This window comes from Lithobates pipiens, unplaced genomic scaffold (genome assembly GCF_037356315.1).
Source record: "Lithobates pipiens isolate NorthernLeopardFrog02 unplaced genomic scaffold, aLitPip1_a1.2 Scaffold_16, whole genome shotgun sequence".
Classification (NCBI taxonomy): Eukaryota; Metazoa; Chordata; class Amphibia; order Anura; family Ranidae; genus Lithobates; species Lithobates pipiens.
The window spans coordinates 336,335,221-336,349,179 of NW_027507748.1; the positions used below are offsets into that span (position 1 = coordinate 336,335,221).

Sequence of the window (13,959 nt, forward strand, 5' to 3'; positions counted from 1 at the left end):
TCTGGTCTGCTACCACAGAACAAGAAACAGAGAACATCAAAGCCTTTCCCCAGCAGATTCCATCCTTCCGGATCCAGAGATTCCAGATTCGCCCATCAAACCCAGGCATCAGACAGTGGTTGAGGGGGACACAGGCAACCTTCCTCAGAATGTAGGAGCCAGGATGGTGCACTTTGCAGGCAGCTGGGCAGAAACAATTTCTGAGTAATAACAACAGACAGTCCTCTTCACTTCCCACAGCAATCACAGACTTGAGAGAAGTCTGACTCAGTGTTCACATCCCCAGGTAGAGGGGCTCTGATCTCTCCTGGAATTGTAATCTTCCCTATATATCTCCCCCGACATCTCTCATAATGGCATTCCCCTGGAAGCTGTCAAGAGAGCGCAGGGTCGCCATGGCCATTCCTCCATGATGGCCGTGAGGGCCTTGGTTTTCCCTGAACACCCACTTCAGGATGCGGAGGCCGATTCCCTTCTGTGCATGTGCAGGCTGGAGCTGCAGGCATGGTGACTGAGGGGATAGGCTGTAGAATCTGGGTTGCTCCAGAGTGATCTCTACTTTGTTGAATGCTAGAGGACATTATGCCGATGGCCTCTGGGCCGAAGTCTTAAACCATTTGTGTTTTTTTCTCGGCTTTGATCCTGCTGTGCCTCCATCGGCGACTGCACTATGCTTCCTCTAGGCTGGATTGGACATGGGCCTTAACCTATACTCGTTGAGGTTGCAAGGGTCGGCAGTCATAAGGATTCATCCACCAAAGGGGAGAGTCTTTCCCAAGTAATATCGGTCATTGTAAGAGGATTTACTTTCCATTCAACCAGTTGCTTCAACGGGGCAGCGTTCGGCTTGGGACATTACCTACGGAGCAGTATCTATCACAATATCCTTAACCAGAGGGATGTCCAAGATTCAGACTCTTGGAGCTGCATAAAAACATAGTGCTTTCTTCCCATAAAGAGTAGAGTTGTGTACTGTGGGTCTCTTCGTACCAAGGGGAGCAACGGCCCTACATTTAACACATGTCTGAGCATTACCTAACTTTCCAGAAGATCACACAGGAAAGTCACGCAGACATGTTCGGAACCTTGAGGAAGTAACTGTCCACAGTTGTTCCTTTTAGATCATCTATTCAGCCTTTTGTCGTTCCAACTGGGAATGACCAGGGAAAAGAGGCTACTGCCTTGATTCTGGCAGGCTTGGCTGTGCATGAGGAGTGAGGGGCTGCGAGCCTCCGTCAACAGTGACTCCGCACTGTATCAGAGTGATTGCAGCCTCATGGGCAGCCCATTTGAGAGCATCTGTGGAATCCATCTGTATAGACGTATGCTGATTGTCACAGTATTCCTGTTTAGGCGTTATAGAGTAAACACAGGTGCCTTGTCAACAATGGATTTTGGAGGAAGGACTATTCAGTCTTCTGAAGATTGATTTGGTAAGTAGAACCCACCCTGTCAGCTAGATATTTATCACTAGTATGCTGCCATGGGGGCGTCAGGAAAAACAGAAATTTGTATCAAATACTTACTGTAATTTTCCTTTCCTGACGCCAAACCATGGCAGCATACGGTCCCACTCTTGTACGTTTCAGTATGCAGCTAATGACATAAAAATGGGGTGGGGCCTAACTAGGCCTTTAATTTATGCTATTCACTGGTTCTGAGGGAGTGGTCAAGAGGCGGAGATCTATCACTAGTATGCTGCCATGGTTTGGCATCAGGCAAGGAAAATTACGGTAAGTATTTGATACAATTTTCCATTTTTGCAGTGTCAGACAGAGGAGGAGAGTACCTGAGGTCAGGGAAGATAGGAATAAGGTAAGTAAAACACCTTATTCCTTATTCCCTAGGCAAAATGAAGAATTAACCTTTGCAGCCCACTGCAAATATTTTTTGGACCCTTAATGTTACCTTTAACCTATTGTGATAGTTATTCTCTACACCTAAAACACATGATGTTTTCTGCTTTCATGACACACAAAACAATTTAACATACAAAAAGGTAACAGCACAGAAGTAGACAGACAGAGACAGCATACAAAGGAAGCGTTTATTATTGTATGATATGATCTAGAGAAATGTACAATATAAGCGAAGGTGACTGGCGCCAAATGATTTCATGTAGGGCAGAATAAAAGATGTCTTTGTAACAAAAGCATAACAATAGCACAAAATATTTTACCGAAGTAATTGGAGCGCTGTTATTGTTTGCCGTTCTATAATTTAGGTACCATTACAGTTTGCAACAGTTAATAACTACAGGTTACTTTTTTCAAATAGTTTCTCTGTTTCTACCATGTTGTAGACATTGGGACATATACAATGTGTGAAAACTGCAGGTGTTTCTTAGTTGTGCCCCCTGCCAGGTTTTTTCATCCACAACAACATTCTAGTAAACACGCAATGAGGCTTTTCAGGACCAGAGAATCAGCACAACTATATATTGTCACTAGACACTTCAGAGGTACTGAGTGTAGTAATTCCAATACACCAATCCATGACAGGCCTAGAGGTCATGTTATTGTATTTGCAACAACCTACCTAATAGTCAGTGACGCAGAGCATGACCTTTTACCAGCCTCCATGTCACCGAGCTAATTGTCTGTGTGTGGCCCCACACACACAGAGGCAGTAATGCCTGAGGCAGCCAGGGTGGGGGGGGGGGGGAGAGGGGGACAAAAATGAGTGCCATTTGCCATTGAGACTAATCTGGTGGAGAATAAGGTAAGTATAACTGCTTTTTCTGTTCTCATGCACAAACATTAGCATTTTCCCTTGCAGTGTGTGTGTGGGGGGGGGGGGGCACTGCAGAGGTCAATATTTTTTTTTTTTTTTTTACTGAGGTTCTGGTAATCTTGTGCAGCACCCTCTAGTGTGCTACCAGATTAGTGCGGGCAAATTTATGTTATGAATCACCGTGAGTTTGAAATTTGGTCAGGGTTTACTGCAAATCAGGCTGGATGACTCACAGAGGCAGGTCTCTGGTACCTTCCCCTGGGTCTGGCAGTTTGGAGAAATTTCTAGAAGTTAGGGGCAGAGGCCAAGAGAACTGATCTGCATACTTGAGGGAACTTGGCCAATCCTCAGATAGAATGCTTTGGCAGGGTGTGTGTGTGTGGGAGGGGATTTGCTTACAGGTTAGACTTGGGCTGGCATAGGAAGGTCTATTCAGCATCACGGTTTAAACAGGATTCTAGCCTGAGAGCAGTGGGAGCAGAGAGGGCAGAGTGAGTACATCAGCACACCCAGGGATTCACAAGGAGAGAGAGCGCTACATGTAGCAAACTTTCAAAGGACAGCACTGTGCTTAACCCTTTATGCCTTGTCCCAGAAGATCTTTGGAGCAGCTGGGTGGGCTGCTAGACAAGCAGCCAGGAGGGCTGGTAGTTTCTATAAGCAGTGGAGTTTGGAGCAGTTCCACAAGATGAGAGGACATACTCCTGCATGCAGCTTTTTAAGAATGTGTGCTACTTTCCAAAGGAGCTGAGAGCTCCTGGCCCATAAGGGACTTTCCCACTGATCCAAGAGACTGGGGGTGGATTTACTAAAACTGGAGTGTGCAAAATCTGGTGCAGCTCATTCACTGTACCTAGCTGGCTATGCTCACGCCCAATGGCTGATATCACATCCTAGCTGCTCCCCCAGCCGCGCATGTGCACCGGCCAGCCCGGCCACCAACTGCACACACACACGTGTGTGTGTGTTATGTCTGTTCATGGAGGTGGAGGTATTATGGCTCCCTTTTGCAGAATGGAGCTTTGTGGTTCGGTGTGGACTTTCCCAGCCTTAGTTGAATGTGTGCAGTTGGTGGCTGAGCTGGCTGATGTGCATGTACGGCTGGGGGAGTAACTAAGATGTGATTTAGCCTTCGGACGGGCAATGATTGGTTTGTTTCTGCCCGGCAGGAATGTGACATAGCGGGAAGATGGAGCCAGATGATGGCATCATTGGCTGCTCTTGCTGCTTTGTGGTGTCCAACTGATGACTTGGCGCCATTTTATACTTTATTAGAAGATATTGTGGTTGGATTTGATCAAGGGGCCAAGTGGCACTGTTGTCTGCATAGAAGTGACTTATGTGGATTACTGCAATTAGGTCAGCTATGGGATGGTTATAGAATTATTAGCAGGGCTTTTTTCCTCAAAAATAGGCACAGGAACTCAAACTTTACCCAACAAAACCCCCCTCCCACCTGAAACACACCCTGCAAACTGCATCAAATAGTGGGTGTGGTCAAATTTAACCAACAGTGGGAGGGTCTTAAAGGGGCATTAAATGCCAGGAATGCATTACAGACAGAGTGCATAGTTGTGGGGAGGGGGGGGGGGGGTTTACATACAAAGTGCAAAGTTCAGTGGTGTGCTGTGTACATAGATAGTGTAGAGTTCAGGGGTGTGCTGCATACAGAGTGCAGAGTTCAGCCTTTTTCCACAGCTGCTTATCTCTGCATCTCTATTCATATCTCCCTTTTACCCCTCTTCAGCTTTGATCTCTGCATGCAATCTCCCCTTCACTACCCCCATCTTCCCCCCCTTCTCTTTGAGAACTCCACCATTTTCCAGGTGTCTTACTTTTATTGCTGTAAAAATCTGAAGCACCCAGACGACTCTAGTACCTTACTGCACACTGTAGGTGCCTCTGCCTCTCACTTGCAGGGAGATTATCCAGTAAGGGTTTTGGCATCCGCACTGCTCCCTGGGTACCTGCATTTCTCTTGTCCCCATCCTGCACTCAATGGGAGCTGCTCAGGTGATCAGATCTGTGGGAGCCGTTGGGAGACAAACTGTCACTTGTAAACACAGAAGCCAAACCTTGATTCCTCCAGAGGTTCTCCCCCCAGTGAGTAGATTGCATTCATATTTTTGACACCCAAATGCATTATTTTACATTTTTCTACATTAAACCTAATTTTCCATGTAGTTGCCCACCCCATTCATTTGTTTAAACCTTCTTGCAAGGTTTCCATTTTCTGTGGAGAAGTTATTGCCCTGCTTAGCTTAGTATCATCCGCAAATACAGAGATTGAGCTGTTTGTCTCATTCTCCAGGTTGTTTATGAATAAATTAAATAGGATTGGTCCCTGGGCAGAACATAGGTAGACCCCACTTTCCACCCCGGACCATTCTCCCCATTTATCATTACCTTTTGAACTTGTCCCTGTAGCCAGTTTTCAATCCATGTACTCACCCTATGGTCAATGCCAATGGACCTTACTTTGTACAGTAAACTTTTATGGGAAACTGTATCAAATGCTTTTCCAAAATACAGATACACCACATCTACGGGCCATCCTTTATCTAGATGGCAGCTCACCTCCTCATAGAAGGTTAATAGATTGATTTGGCAAGAAAGATTCTTCATGAATCCATGCTGATTACTGATAATGATACCGTTGTCATTACTAAAATCTTGTATATAATCCCTTATCATCCCCTCTAAAAGCTTGCATACAATTGATGTTAGGCTAACTGGTCTGTAATTTCCAAGGATGTATCTTGACCCTTTTTTAAATATTGGTTTCTCCAATCATCTGGTACCATTCCAGTCAGCAGACTGTTCGTAAAAAATTAGGAACAATGGTCTGGTAATTACTTGACTGAGTTCTTTAAGGACCCTCGGGTGCAATCCATTTGGTCCCAGTGACTTATTAATGTTAAGTTTTTCAAGTCTATTTATAATTTTGTCCTCTGTTAGCCATGAGGTTGCTTCCTGTGACGTGTCATGAGGATAAACATTACAGTTTTGGTTACTGAAGCCCCCCTGTTTCCATCGTGAAGACTGAAGAGAAGAATAAATTCAATACCTTTTGCCATCTCTCCATCCTTAGTAACCAGATTCCCTTCATCATTGTTTATGGGACCAATATGATCTGACCTCCTTTTCTTACTATTTATGTACTTAAAGACTTTTTGGGGATTTTTTTTTTTACTCTCCTCTGTTATGTGCCTTTTGTGTTCTATCTTAGCCACCCTGATTGCACCCTTACATTTCTTGTTTCATTATTTGTGAAGTTGGAATGCTGATGATGAATCCTCAGCCTTGTATTTTTTGAAGGCCTTCTCCTTTGCTATTATATGCATTTTTACATTGGAGTTAAGCCACCCATGACTTTTATTAGCTCTTTTAAATGTATTTCCCATTTGGATGCACTGGCTAATCCCCTTATTTAATATGCTCTTAAAGCATACCCATTTTTCCTCCTTGTTCTTTGTTCATAAGATTTTATCCCAATTATTATCTTCTAGCAAGGATCATAGTTTAGGAAAGTTGACTCTTTTGAAATTCAGTATCTTTGTTTTTCTCTTATGTTTCCTATTTGTGTGATTTATACTAAAACAAATTGATCTGTGATTGCTGTTTCCTAAATTTCCACACCCGTTATCAGGTCTGTATTGTTGGTAATCAGCAGATCTAGTAATGCTTTCCTTCTCTCTGTCATTTCTTGAAGTCTAGTTTATTCCTATATTCAGTTTTTTCAACATTTTCTGAATTCTTTATGGATGTACTACTGAGGATATAATATTATAGCTGCTATAAAGGAAACATGTGCTTGCTGTTGCTCTAAGCAAAAAGATGATAGTTTTATCTTAATATATAACTCATTCTTTCTTGCACACATTTCTATAGATAACCTCTTCCTATTGCACACTGTTCACACATAGTCTATTCTTTGTTCCTTGTCCTGAAGTGAGACATGAAGAACAAGCAGCAGTATCAATAGAAACATGAATGTTCTTACCTAACCGCCTTCGCAACACATCATCACCATTTATGCTTGCTTCTACAAACCCATCAGTATTATCAAATGATGGATGTCCTGGATTCTCACATTTTGTACTCTCTGTCTGGTTGCATCTTTCCTGCTGTGAAAAACATACACACATGCAATTATATCCCATTTTTGCATTAGGCAACACACAAGTACTGAAAAAGATTCAAGTGTCAAACCATAGAAAAATAGGCAAAAAGGTAAAAAAAAAGAAAGAAAGAATACCTGAATATCATTTACTAACATGTTTGTGTTTATAATGACAGACTAATATAATGTTCCATATATATTTAGTGACCGTATTTAGAATGTGTTTTAAACTTGGTATTCCAACAATAAAGAAACTGATTTTAGCCTAAAGTGATTGTAAAGGATTTTTTTTTTCAAAAATAACAAACATGTTATACCTACCCACTCTGTCCAGCCCCGAACCTCCTTTTCTTGGGTCCCCAGTCAGCGCTCCTGTCTCCTCCTCTTCTGCAAGTGCCCCCATAGCAAACAGCTTGCTATGGGGACATTAATGCAGGCCTTGATCCCAAGCCACACTGCCTGCATTTATAGACACAGACAGTATGGCTCACCCCACCCCCAGGTCCCTGGTCACAGGAATTGGACTTACAGCAGCGAGAGCCGATGGCTCCTGCTGCCTCAGAAAAGCATGTGAGAGTGGAGAGAAAAGACAGAGCAGCTGCAGACGGGAACAGCGCTGGATCAAGTTAAGTAAATATAAGGGAGGGTGAGGGGGCGATACTTATACTTAAACATTTTCTATCTTTATGCAGAGAATGTATGAAGGTAAAATAAGTTTAGGCTTTAGAACCACTTTAAGTTAAACAGAATACTTTCAAACAGCCTATACTCCAGTTTTAAGCCAAACTGAAGTCACAGAAATAGATATCTGGTTAACCAGAAATTGGCCTAACCAACCTTAATTTTCATAGTCTTTCCTTCAACAATAAAGAGTTTTCTTGCTTTGGAAGGTGCAAAATTATTAAAATGTCTATCTTTCCTGTACCTCTTATCGGTCCTTCCCTATGCGATACCCACTGCTTTTCTCAAATTGGTTAATGTGGATTTTCCAAATCTGTCCAGTCTTCCCAAAACATAGAATTCACCAAGAACTTCTCTTCCCCCCTAAAGTGAATGGGGGACTTGCTCTCCCAGATTATCTAAGGTGCCATATGGCCTGCCACCTGACACATCTAATGGACTGGTGAAGACAAATACAACTCAAACATTGGGTGGCTATAGAACGATCTTCTTCTCAGTTCTCTCTTCGCTTTTACAATGGTGATTCCAGGCTATCTTATTCACCTTGAGATCTCATCCTACGATGAGTCCCACTCTACATCCCTGCTCCCTGGCTCCCTGGCACTTCAGAAATTTAACCTTTCTCTATCTTTGCCTCCTCTTTTCTCTATCCTTTGTAAACCAGATTTCCCCCATGACATTTTGAAAGGTCCCTTTGCCTCTAACATAGAGAAAGGCCTGTACCAAATCTCAAACTTCTCCCCTGCACATCTGCACGTATTTAGCCTTCAATCTCCAACCTAGCGACAACCATGGGTCTGTTCCAATTGTCCCTCTGGAAGGTGCCACAGCTCTACCACTATCTTGTAAACTACTGGGCCACTTAAAGATTTTGTGCATTAGTCAAGGCCCTATTCGACATTCTCTCTGTGCCATACATTCTCTCCTAGCACAACCCAAAGATGACTTTAAAGCAATGAGAAAGCAACCTGAAAATCCCCTTTTTACTTACCCAAACCTACCCCCCCCCCCCCCACCCAAAGCAAGGGTGCAGCGATGCAATGATCCAGATAACCATTACTTGATAATGTGAGGGGAAGTTAGGAGGACACACCCAATCCACACTGAATCTGAAAGTATAAATGTACACATAAAAAAAGTAAATGTGACAAAGTGCTTGCATCTGAAAATGTGTCCTGCTCCAAGTGGATAAATCCCAAGTGAAAAAATGCCCCACTGCATAAATATGAGATACTAGGGATAATAACCCCTGAAATGGGTGTATATTAGTAAAATCAGCAATGTAAAAAACAGGAGTGAACAAGTGTCCAATAATAAATGCAAAGAGGGAAAAAAATAAATAAATAAATAAATAAAATGTGAACAAAAAATTCTTCAACAAAAACTTACTGGTGTAGGGCGATTGCCTGAGTGAACAAAAATCAAAGTGTTCCTCTAGTGGAGACATGGGAATTGAAATGCTGGACTTTGGACGCTATAAATACCCAAGATGGTGCGTGGGTCCCGCCAACATCATGCAAGCACCAATGGGGAGAAAGGAAGGCAGAATGATAAATCACAAAACCTGTGCAAACACCGAAAGTGATTCCACCATCGCCCTAACCCCGGCACTAGATGGAAGAACAAACGCCCTCACTTTGAGGTATCAAATGTTGCTGCAAGCAGGGGGTGTGAGCATGACGCAGATGCATGGGAGGACACCCCGCTACCCGGGATAGGGACAGAGAGGGGAGGTACTGCCAGGCATCGCAGCCCCAGAAACCAACAGAGGATGGCAGCCTCCACCCCCTGGATGAATCAGAGCTGGTAAATGTAAAACTAAAAATGAGCAAACAATGAAATGTTGTAATATGATATAATGAGAAATGATCATCATGGATGTGCAGCTGATAGATCTGCAGCAACTGCATGATGCTATGTCAATATGGACCTTGTTGAATCTATGCCATGAAGAATTAAGGCATTTCTGAAGGCAAAAGGTTGTCAAACCCAGTACTAGCAAGGTGTACCTAATAAAGTGGCCAGTGAGTATATGTCTCCTGATGGCCGAACACACAATGATTTAATTATTCATAGATGATTATTTATATTATTCATTATATCGATAACTTGGATATCTGCACAAAATGTATGGTTCAGTAAATAAATAAATAATAATAATAATAATTAGACATGTGCAGAGTAAAATATTTAGTTTCGGAATTTCGTTTTCACCCGAAAAATTAATTTATTTAGTTACTCCCGAAATTCGTTTTTGTTTATTTCGTTGTTCGTTCAAAAATTGCATTCGTCTGAAAATCCACATGAATTACGGTCGAATCTGACTTTGAAGGCTTATGGTGTCTGTCGAATGTATAAAGAAGATTCGACGGAGCTAGTATATAGCATACTTCGTGTGAACTTTAGAACCCTATTAAAGTCTATGGGACTCCAACGTTCAAAATCTAAAGTGCTAATTTTAAAGGCTAATATGCAAGTTACTGTCCTAAAAAGTGTTTGGGGACCCGGGTCCTGCCCCAACCGTTTTTTCGGGAGCAGTGATTTTAATAATGATTAAAGTGAAACAATAAAAGTGTAATATTCCTTTAAATTTCGTACGGGGGGGGGGGGGGTGACTATAGTATGCCTGTGAAGGGGCGCATGTTTCCCGTGCTTAGAACTGTCCCTGCACAAAGTATCATTTATGCAGGGAAAAAAAGTCCTTTAAAATCACTCGCAGCTATTATGAATTGTCGGCTCCGTAATACAGAGAACACTCATTGAAAGTCATTGATAAAATAAATAAATAAATAAATCAAATAAAAGTGTGGGGGTCCCCCAAATTCAATTACCATGCCCTTCAGATCCGGTATGGATATTAAGGGGAACCCTGCGTCAAATTTAAAAAAAGAATTTACGTGGGGTTCCCCCTAAATATCCATAACCAGACCCTTCAGGTCTGGTATGGATATTAAGGGGAACCCCGGGTCAAATTTAAAAAAAAATTGACGTGGGGTCCCCCTAAAAATCCATACCAGACCCTTTATCCGAGCACGCAACCTGGCAGGCCACAGGAAAAGAGGGGGGGCGAGAGAGCAGCCCCCTCCCTCCTGAATCGTACCAGGCCACATGCCCTCAACATTGGGAGGATGCTTTGGGGGTCTGTGACCCCTCAAAGCACCTTGTCCCCATTGATGCGGAGAAGGGCCTCGTCCCCACAACCCTGGCCGGTGGTTGTGGGGGTCTGCAGATGGGGGGCTTATCAGAATCTGGAAGCCCCCTTTAACAAAGGGACCGCCAGATCCTGCCCCCCCCCTGTTTGAAATGGTAAGGGGTTACAAAAGTACCCCTACCATTTCACAAAGAAAGTGTAAAAAATAGTTAAATAAGACAAACACACTTTTGAAAAATTCCTTTATTAAAAATAAAAAAATAAATAAAAAAAGATTCCAGCGGTGGTAATCCACTCTTGCTATCCAGCGACAGACGATCATCTCTCCGGGGTCCAGCGATGGCTCATCTGAATCAGCGCAGCGAATCCATCCATCTTCTGTCTCCACGGAGGAGACACTGCAGGGATTCCGGCAGGCTGACGTTTGTTATATGCGGAGGGCGGGGCCACCCCTCACCTGACCCTGCCCCCTCTGACGCAAGGGGAAACCCGGGCTTCCCCGTGACGTATGGGTGACCCCGCACCCCTCTGATGTAACATAAATGACACTTTGTGCAGGGACAGTTCTAAGCACGGGAAACATGCGCCCCTTCACAGGCATACTATAGACAACCCCCCCCCGTACAAAATTTAAAGGAATATTACACTTTTATTGTTTCACTTTAATCATTATTAAAAAAAATTAAACGCCCGTTTTTAAAACTTTTTTTTGCATTGATACATGTCCCCTGGGGCAGGACCCGGGTCCCCAAACACTTTTTAGGACAGTAACTTGCAGAATCTTTTCTCTCTGTCAAATCTTTTTTCTCTGTCGAATATTTTCTCTATATAATCTTGGACTAATAAGGTAAGGTTAGGCACATTCGACCACAGGTTCTATAGACACAGATTGTTATTGTCAGAGTCACGTCGAATCTCCTATTCTATATTGAACTGTTGTAACAACGAAAACGAAAATAAAGTATTTATTTATGTCGGATGTTTCGTTTTTCGGATTCTGTGCTTTCGTTATCATTTGTCAAAACGAAAAAGAAAATAGCTGAAATTCGGACGAAAATGCATTCGGATGAAAACGAATGCACATGTCTAATAATAATAATATGTTACTACATTTCCTGTGAACACTACCAATTGTTAAAGTGTTTGAATAGCCAAAATATTTTCTTTTTTTAAGTTTTGGATAGAATAGGTAAGGGTAAAACCTCCTGTCGGTTTATATACTGCTGTAAAGCATTCTGTGTCCTGTTGTGCAAATTTCCCTTCACTAACTGCCCTGGAGATGCAGGAAAGAAAGAAAATCTCTACATAGGGGAATCTCGTCTTGTTGTCAGCAGAACAAGTGCCCCAGTCAGATATTATTGTGACATAAAAACTTGACAGGGGTTCTAACCTTCCCCAACATTATCCCAACCAAAAAGGTATTTTTGCTATTTAATAAATAAAAAATGAAATCAAGGAATGAATAGGAATGACTTATTAAACATTAAAAATGTAACTGGTAAAGAAATAGGGGGACAGCAATTGTGTAAGTAAACAACTTCCAAAATTTGCAGCATAGCAATGCCATGTTTTGAAGTTCCTGACAGTTTTACCTGTTCCTTCAGTGCTTGTTGCTCTTCAAGAAGCTCTTGGTATCTGGTTCTCCATAGTTCTTTTTCTCCTGATAAGTCAGATTCCAGCTTCCCAACTTTTTCCTCAAATGTATATAGCCTGCTTATAGAGGTGCTGCTAATATCCTGCATACGTTTAAGTTCTTTCTTTAGTTCTTCTCCATCTACAGGATTCATGAACATAGTCAATAAATATAAACATTTTTAAACATTTCTGGCTCTAAAATCCTAAACCAGACTCACCATATATATTTCAGTTTTATCCCGATAATGGCCATTTTTAATAAAGCTGATTTGATCACAAATATGGAGTAAAAACATGCCTCCATTACTGTGGGTTTTACCTCTGCTGCCAATAACACTTGTATGTTATATATTTTCATGGTAGAAATACTGGATGTCTACTCAATTTTTCAGCTGTCAGAAAACGTGAGACAACATCAACCCTGTACATAAGCCGCGTTAATTGAATAGCTCCTACTATCTCCTATCTTGAGGACTTCAAAAGGAAGGATTAAAGTGGTTCTAAAGTCCAAAAGTTTTTTTTACCTTAATGCATTTTCTGCATTAAGTTAAAAAAACAAAACTCCCCTCTACTTGTTCTGTACATAAGCTGAGTTAATTGAATATCTGTACATAAGCTGGGTTGATTAAATATCTGTACATAAGCTGCACTGATTGAATATTTCCTAATATCTCCTATCTTGAAGACCTCAAAAGGAAGGATTAATGTGGTTCTAACGTCAAAAAGTTTTTTGTTTACCTTAATACATTTTCTGCAGTAAGGTAAAAAAAACTCCCCACTACTTGTTCTCCTCCTCCCCCCCAATCAGTGGACACTTACCTGCTTCCTCTCCAGATCCTGGCTACAGCACCACTCTCCCCTTTTCCTGGTCTCACAGGAGACATAGGCAGCAGCTGGAGCCATAGACTCCTGCTGCTATCAGTCAAACTCCCATGAGTATGAGTGGGCGAGGCTTACCAGTGCTGTGCGCATCTATGGACTCATACAGCCTGGGTCAGGTGTGGACTCGCTTAGCCACGTGCTTGCAGAAAGGACACCCAGGGGAAAGGTGAAGAGGACAGCGCCAGCAGGGTACTCTAAAAGAGGAGGTAAGGGGCCACTGTGTGCAATACCATTGCACAGAGCAGGTAAGAATGTCATCTATTTTATTGTATTGAAAAACATTATCCTTTAAATCACTTGAGGTGAAATTTGTAATGAACGAAATAAGTTGCCCCCTGTTAAAAAAGGGCTAGATGCTTGGTTTTAACACCTTTTAAGTCACTGACCCAGAAAACATAAGCACTGCAGCAAGTAAAGTGAAAATGACATCAAAACACCTGTGAGTTAGCAATGTTTGCCTACATCATTTTATTGATAATAAACAACATGTAGGGGTACAGGAATATAAAGGGGGTAAAAGAGATTTAAAAATCCAATTTATGTGATAGAGTCGGCAAGACACAATCATATAACCATGCTGGAACACTGCTATAGACATAGGAATACATAAATATTGTGTTAATGCACCAGTTGTACACTGTTAAATCCGAAAACTGTATTTAGAGGAATACACATCTGTCAGATTGGGATTGACCTATGCTAACATATACAGTAGATGAGCTGCCCAGAGTTAAATTGAATACTACTTCAGTAA

At 42.1% G+C, this 13,959-nt stretch overlaps 1 protein-coding gene across 4 annotated transcripts in view; it reads right to left on the bottom strand.

Annotated features, from left to right (window-relative positions):
• LOC143982784 (uncharacterized) overlaps positions 1-13,959 on the bottom strand; it is a 181,398-nt gene that overhangs the window by 107,075 nt on the left and 60,364 nt on the right. For 3 of the 4 annotated variants that reach the window (XM_077481793.1, XM_077481795.1, XM_077481792.1), the window contains 2 exons: positions 12,281-12,462; positions 6,737-6,860 (listed from right to left, as the gene is read on the bottom strand). In XM_077481793.1, the coding sequence (XP_077337919.1) occupies positions 6,737-6,860; positions 12,281-12,462 (306 nt within the window). The remainder of the gene's footprint in view (positions 1-6,736; positions 6,861-12,280; positions 12,463-13,959) is intronic. The other variant, XM_077481794.1, reaches the window with a different exon arrangement.